The following is a 7401-nucleotide window of genomic DNA, read 5'->3' on the forward strand; positions in this document are numbered from 1 at the left end:
CAGTGGATGTAGGGTATTACGCTCCGGCGGCCCGAACCACTCTAAACTTTCTGTGTTCATCGTGTTCTTGCATCTAGATCGGACTAATCCTAGCTACCCCCGAGTTCATCCTCCCTGAGGTCTTAGGCGGGTGCATTCTGCCACCTGGCTGGGTTTACCACCCGACAGACACCATTGCCCTAATTGAGTAGCCTCTGCCATGCAAGAGATCTTTTTTTTTCTGATCTTGGATTGTTCACTGTTTTTAATTAGATCCTTTAAAGTTTAATATTAGATTATGGTAGGCTGTAAGCTGTATTGTTTCCAATACTGGACTATCGTAGTCTGCCACTTGAGAAGATTTTGTATGCTTTAAACTGATAGTATCCGGCTGCATACTTTAATGCAAAACTTATAACCTGTCCAATATAGTCATGAAGCATGCTCCTGCTTTGAATCCATTCTGGGACAATGTCTCTTATGTTCAATATGGGATATAAAGCTCCAGTTATATTTTCCTCAAAAAAACAAGTGTTTCTGTCTTTGATCCAATTCGTGTTCTTTGCACTTGCATTTTTATTTTGGCTCAAGTTAATGTTTTATGTTTTTCTCTCATTCCAGAGATACTAAGTTGTTTTCAATAGTTTAATGTTTAGATGATACATGCATCTCCTGGATTTTATAAATATCTTACTTGCATTGTAGAGGTCAGATCATAGTTGCTGAAAATCACTGGCTTGAGTACTTAAGATTCTTCCGTGCAATACTTATTCAACATGACATAAGGACAGGCGTGGAGCTCCAATGGGTTGATCAGATTGCGCCACCTGATCCCTGCAACTAACCAGAGGTGATAGGTTGATCCAATTTGTTGGTGTTGTTTCGATATAGACATGTTCCTTTTGTATACGTTACACCGATGAACTTGATTATAAGTTGTATCTTTTTATGGACGACTTTTTTCATTCCTTTGTACGGAGATCTTTTTCCCTATTGAACATGATGTTGTAAAGGTCATGATTTATGCGATATTAATCATTCATATTGATGTATAGCCTTTGTAGGGTAACTTAACTTGCCCCCTTTAATTTAAACTTTATACTTGAATACATTTTTTTGTTTGTTTATTTTTTTATACTGTCATGTGTCAGCTTGTGTATCTAAACGTGACTCAAACAGTTAAAATGAGATAGAATATGTAATTATGTTTCTCTTATTATTCTAAATGTTTTGCCTCCCGTAGCAATGTACGTGCATGGACCTATATTACTCTATTTGCATAGTTTCCTTAGCGACAATGTTATATATGATGAATATTGTTATTTGTTGGCAGATTTATATCCTTTTACATTTGATTTTTTTTAGCTCGCGTAGCAACGCACGAGCATTTAACTAGCGAGAAATTATTTCTGTAACTCGATTGCTCGTAATCTGTAGGTGTAGGTCTGAACCATGAAAAGGAGGAAGAATAGCAAGACGGGGCAAAAAAATTGAATAATTGTTTAGTCACATCACATTCATTGAAAAGGGAATTCTTCTTGCAAAGGGTGAGAACATCATCAAGTATTTTCAAGCCATGAGGGATCGTAAAGTTATTACAATATGTAAGTATCCTCAATTAATGTCATTTGTTGTTTTAGAATTTTATCCTCTGTTTATTTCAGATGTTCCAACTTTGATATGTTGATCATTTAATGCATCTACTATCTATATGTTGAATAATTTCAAGTTATAAATCATTTATGTTGTCAGTACTCAATTATATGCTATTAATGTGTATTTTAGGCTGTCAAAAAAATGTGTGCACCATTTGAAATTTTGAATATACACCTCCTAAATCCTGGGCCCACCTCTGATCTTGCGCCTGAAGGACTAGCTGCGAAGTGTGTGTACGTGCCGCTGAAAAAGAAAAGAGCAGCGGAAGAGGTCAGTGGGCGTAGAAACTCCAGCCTACAGATACGGGGTCAAATGAATGCAGATCCCAGGCCAAGACTCTGAAGAGACCGCATCTATGTACAGTAGGAGCAGTGTATTGACGTCCAAAATTTGCGAAGGTACATAGTCTTGGCGTGTCGTCATATGTTCAGTAGGAGCAGTGTATTGACATCAAAAATTGGCGAAGGTAAATAAACCTGTTCGACTGGTGTGCACAAACCAGTCAGATCGGTCTGGATAATTTTGTCAAAATACAAATTTAACTACACCGTTGCGTAGCTCTCGTTAAGATGATCAATACATAGAACGTCTGATTTGAAGTTGGGTGAGAGAGTTGTGACTTCGGAAAGATCTGATCCTAAATTTGAGCCAACACAGTGTACTGCATTTTCTGCAAACGGTGACGCCCGTTAGCTGCTAGCTGGCCAGCTGACTCCAGAAGCCCAGAAGAACTCTGCTTCTGAGAAATGAAGGAAAGTACGTTCGCTCACAAGAGTATCCAGCCTTCCAATCAGCAGTTGCAGTTCCGCGCGCACAAAACAAAACTTCACTGCAGATTGCCTTATGCCAACACAAACTTTGACGAGACCAGCAGAGATCTACTCCAGATTTGCAACCACTACACGCTCCTGAGTCACGTTACTCAATTTGATTGCAAGTTGCCGGCAGGCCCGTCGCAAAGACATTTCCTCCACCAAGCTCATCACCCGACTGCTGCGGGGAGGAGCGGACCACTGCAGGCTTGCTGGATCATAATTGCTTGAGAGAAATTCGAAACAAACTTATTTTATTTCAAAATTGTGGGCCATGCTGTTGACACCAGATATCCGCAACAGTACGTGTCGGACAAGAATCAGGACGTTAGCAAAGGATTTATGGAGTCCAACTCTTTTTATAGAATTCTGTAAATATAGTAGTTTTATTTTTTTTCAGTCAAGTTTTGTAATTTGTCCTAATTAACTACTCCCTCCTTCCCCGTTTATAAGGCATACACGTATATCAAGATTCAAACCTTCTCATCTTTGACCAATAATTTGACTATTAAATTTTTATTTTTATAATGCAAATTTCATATGATTGGATTCATAATCAAATATAGTTTACAATAATTATAAGTTTATAATCAAAAGTGATATAATATATGATAAATAAATGGTCAAAGTGTTGTTTAGAAGACCGTGTCATGTTCCACCATGCCTTATAAATGGGGAAGGAGGGAGTAGTAGTCTTTAGTTCATGTAACGTCTCGCCTCCCAGAGGCCAGGCCCGCTTACATCTGGCAGCTTAACTAAGACACAAACTATCCTCACAGACCAACACATGTATTTTCTGCACACTTTGTCCTCACTCGTGCGCACCCAGGAAGTATTTCCCGGTCGGTCACCCATCTCGAAATTGCTCCGGGCCAAGCACGCTTAACTTCGGAGTTCTTTCGAGATCGACTTCCGAAAAAGAATTTACAACTTGTTGGTATGAGTATCCTATTAAGCCCTGGGTCGGGATGTCACATTTCCACCCCTTAAGAGACTGACGTCCCCGTCGGTCAATCCCAAGCCAGGAACATCCTCTCTTAGCCATGTCCCGTACGTCCAGTGCCAACGGCCCATGTGCCACGCCCGTGCGTCCAGTGCCAACAGTCCCTGTGCAATGTTCGTGCGCCCAGTGCTAACGGCACATCCCAGATGCCCGTGCACTGACCCGCCACGCGCCCGTCCACATGCCGGTGGCATCTGCGCCCCCACGCGACCGTGCTCATGCTCGCGCACTTATGTGCCCATGAAACCGGGAGAGTCGGCTCTGATACCATTCTGTAACGTCTCGCCTCCCCGAGGCTAGGCCCGCTTACATCTGGCAGCTTAACTAGGACACAGACTATCCTCACAGACCAACACATGTCTTTTCTGCACACTTTGTCCTCACTCGTGCGCACCCGGGAAGTATTTCCCTGTCGGTCACCCATCTCGAAATTGCTCCGGGCAAAGCACGCTTAACTTCGGAGTTCTTTCAAGATCGGCTTTCGGAAAAAAAATTGCAACTTATTGATATGAATATCCTATTAATCCTATTAAGCCCTGGGTCGGGATGTCACAGTTCAGGGCACAAATAGGTGCGACCGAGGCTTGTAACAGACACACGCAGTCAATACAACTTTTCTCGGCTAATTACCAAACCCTAGAAGTAGTAACATAGTTTCTCAGCAAATTCTTCGTGCGTCGTCTTGATCTCCAAACTATGGTTTAACTAGGCACAACCATGGATTTGATTGGACTTGTCTTGGTCTGCTTAGCTGCAGCAACGACCACCTCTGGATATATCGGGGACAAAATTCAAACCAGCATACTGCACCAGCCAGGGGAAAAGAACCTTATTAACTATGATAAAAATATGAAAACTGTCCTAAATGAGAAATTTGCATCCATAAGTTTGATACAAGAGTCGCTGTAAAGGGATTTTGTTTTTATCTTGCCAACAGCAGTGGTAACCAGCACCTTAGCACTAAGCAAATGACATATCTTTCAGAATCAAGCGGAAGAAATATCTCAGGACCGTAGAGAATATTCAAACTATGGATATGCACCTAGTATAGGAGAGTAAAAGCAATCATAACTTTGAGGCGAAACCTATCTGAGCAAGCAAATTGTGCAATCATTCAATACACTGATGATTGAATGACATAAAGAAGAGCACAATTGCGCTTCCTATTACTGTCCAGAAAGAAAGGTAGCTTGTGGGCCCCCCCAAAGCATTTCCCTTTTCCCCAACAGAAAACAAAGAATAGAATGTTTATCACTCAATCCTATGTCCAGTGTTCTAGGCAGTACTGCAGCATTAGACCAGCAACTAATAACAGGTAAATGGTAGTTAGGAGGGCATAGGCAGCTGCTTAGTGCTAATGTCAAATTTTAGTAGTCCTGTAGGACATAGATTTTCACCCACAATTTTGAGATATGTCAAGTGGAACATGCAAGAGATCTTTTTCTTCAGGAAATATACTAGTATTACGTAAAATGATTTTTAGATCAGTTTGTAAAAGAAATGTGTCAAATACACAAATCAAGACTTTTTTGTAATACAAATGCCATCACACTGAGATGTTATTCAAGCACTTTTCTGGTGTCTAAAAACACAACATTAGACGTGTGGCATGATAAGTACATAACGCATTAATGCAGAATCAGGAATGAATTCAATACCTTTTCAGTTGGATCGAGTACTCCTTGTTCGATTTTCTCCCATACTGTTCTAGCAGCCATAGTGAATGCCTGCACCACGACATGTGTTTTCTTTTTTCCTAAGAGGAACAAATATGCAATTGTACCAAAAGCACAAGGGATAAAACATCACCTCCTCCACATTGTGAGAAGTTTTTGCTGATGATTCCATAAAGAAGAGCCCATGCGTCTTGGCAAAACTTTCACCTTCCTCATAGCTGACAGTGCGTCTATCAGACAAATCACATTTGTTTCCAACTAGAATTGTGGTCAGATTGGCTGATGCAACCTCCATTGAGTCTTTCAGCCACCTCGCAACATGATCAAAAGTCGCCCTCCTGTTGTTGAGGTTAGTCAAGCATATACAAGGAGCATTGTATGTATGCAGAAGCTTAAACAACACAATTACCTGGTGATGTCATAAACCAAGATCGCCACTTCAGCTCCTCTGTAATATGATTTATTAATAGAGCTGTATAATTCCTGACCAGCCTGTAAAATAAAGAGATAATAGTAGCATGAGCAGGCATTTCAGCTACTTGCATTGTAGATTAATTTATTAGTGTCGATTCTCAGACAGATAAGTTGCAGGAAATAGAAGCAGTATAAGCAAGGATGGGTGATTATGAGCAGAGACCGTGTCCCAAATCTGGAGCCTGGTGGGCTTGCCATAGATATCGACGATACGCGTGCTACAATCGCAACCGAGGGTGGGATCGAGCTCAGATCGGAACCTCTGCTCCGTGAACTGCAGCAGCAGGCACGACTTCCCCACGCCTGCACGCAGCAATCAATCAATTACCGGGAAATTTACTACCTCTGATCCGACGGAAGGAACAAGAGGAGGGATCTAACCAACATATTGGATAGGGAGAGGCCAGGATGCCAAAGTGAAAGACCTGCGTCGCCGATGGTGATGCACTTGAAGACCTGTACCCACGATACTTCCAGTCCCGGCGTCTTCATCTCCAGCAGCGATTTCACACAGCGCGGCTGCAAGTTCGGAGCTCTCAGTTGGAGATTATACTATCCCCCATCAAAAAAAGATATAGCAAAGGCGCCCACGCACTGGATTAGACGGCCGCCGGGCAGTCCCCTTGGATCCGAACGGAGAATCGGGCAGCAAGGGATGAGTCTCCTCTGCAGTAACTGCAGAGGGACTCGACCACTGCCGTGTGGCCCAGGTGATCTCCTGGCCCGCGTGACAGCGGCTCAGTCCTCCTGCAGTTACTGCAGAGGATTTGTTTCCGGCAGCAAGCGCCGAGCACACAGATGCGACGAGGAAAGTATTTTTTTTTTGTATAATATAGTCCTTCTGTCCTTGCGGAAGGGGAAGTTTGGGTTTGGACGAGGACCCGCGGTTGAATCGGAATGTTATGCGAGGGGAAAGTACTAGTCGTGGTCGACTAGTATTGGACGTGCCGGCATATGTTGGGAGAGTATCCAACGCAAACTTTCTAGCTTATAACTGGACATTCCGAATTATATTTTTGTAATATAACAAATACAGTTCACTTTTAGTGAGCACGTATCTTTAAAAATTTACTAGTACAGTTCACTTGCAGTGAGCATGTATCTTAAAAAATTCTTTCTTTCTATGCTGAAATGGTAATGGAATATAACAAAAGGGAAAAAAGAAACAGACAATTAGCATATGGAATACAGGACTAAAAGGAAGAAAAACTGTTCTTTTTAACTATAGAAAAACAGCAATGTTGTCATTCATATTCAGCCATGAAAACTATTTCCATTTTTTAGAATATTCAGCCATGAAAAGTGAATAAAAGCTCCATTTTTTAGAATATTCAGCCATGAAAAGTGAATAAAAGCTTTTCTTCGCGGCCATGGCTAAGCACAATTTTCTTTAAGAGGAAGGAAATTGATTAAAAGCTAGGTAAAGCACTAGAAGGTCTACTTTGTACTCCAAGCACGTACTTTAACCGCCCACGCACTGGATTATACGCCGCCGGGTAGGGCTCCCGAACGCAGAAACGGGGGGAAGCGCCAAGTACAGATGCGACGAGGAAATTATATTTTTTTTTTGGATTAAGAAAAATTTCCACTTTGAACATTCACAAACGAATGTCTACAACCAACAGATAAATACAATACTCAGACTGCCAAGCATATAGCTTCAGAAAGAAACACTGACAAGACCCAAAACTACACACCAAACAGCTCAAACAAAAAACATGCTGTCAGCAACATTGCAGTAGCACAAAGTATCAAACTTAAGTAAAAACAAGAGAGAATAGTTGACGGATCAGCAAAAGGA

The 7401-nt window shown here is 41.7% G+C and overlaps 1 protein-coding gene across 3 annotated transcripts; it reads right to left on the bottom strand.

Annotated features, from left to right (window-relative positions):
- Positions 1–1495: 1495 nt before the first annotated feature.
- LOC120646738 (ras-related protein Rab-2-A-like) lies at positions 1496–6486 on the bottom strand. 3 transcript variants are annotated; one of them, XM_039923187.1, is made up of 8 exons: positions 6385–6486; positions 6196–6253; positions 6026–6119; positions 5764–5903; positions 5536–5618; positions 5260–5464; positions 5109–5177; positions 1496–1878 (listed from the first exon to the last, which is right to left on the bottom strand). In XM_039923187.1, exons 3-8 carry the CDS (start codon positions 6090–6092, stop codon positions 1852–1854), a joined length of 591 nt encoding a protein of 196 aa, XP_039779121.1. In that variant the 5' UTR covers positions 6093–6119; positions 6196–6253; positions 6385–6486; the 3' UTR covers positions 1496–1851. The 3 variants fall into 3 exon arrangements, with proteins under 3 accessions (XP_039779121.1, XP_039779119.1, XP_039779120.1); XM_039923185.1 differs by lacking the exon at positions 1496–1878 and adding an exon at positions 3925–4254 and having other exon boundaries at positions 6385–6484; XM_039923186.1 differs by lacking the exon at positions 1496–1878 and adding an exon at positions 3925–4254 and having other exon boundaries at positions 6026–6124; positions 6178–6253; positions 6385–6442.
- Positions 6487–7401: the final 915 nt, after the last annotated feature.

This window comes from Panicum virgatum, chromosome 9K (genome assembly GCF_016808335.1).
Source record: "Panicum virgatum strain AP13 chromosome 9K, P.virgatum_v5, whole genome shotgun sequence".
NCBI classification, from domain to species: domain Eukaryota; kingdom Viridiplantae; phylum Streptophyta; class Magnoliopsida; order Poales; family Poaceae; genus Panicum; species Panicum virgatum.

Excerpts from the sequence above, each read along its gene's own strand:
- LOC120646738 (XM_039923185.1), bottom strand. The coding sequence starts at position 6,092 with ATGAAGACGCCGGGACTGGAAGTATCGTGGGTACAGGTCTTCAAGTGC. Across the intron at positions 5,178-5,259 it reads CTTCTCACAATGTGGAGGAG|GCATTCACTATGGCTGCTAG; the intron begins GTGATGTTTTAT and ends GTCGTGGTGCAG. Across the intron at positions 4,255-5,108 it reads TACTCGATCCAACTGAAAAG|TATGCTGGTTTGAATTTTGT; the intron begins GTATTGAATTCA and ends TGGCTGGTGCAG.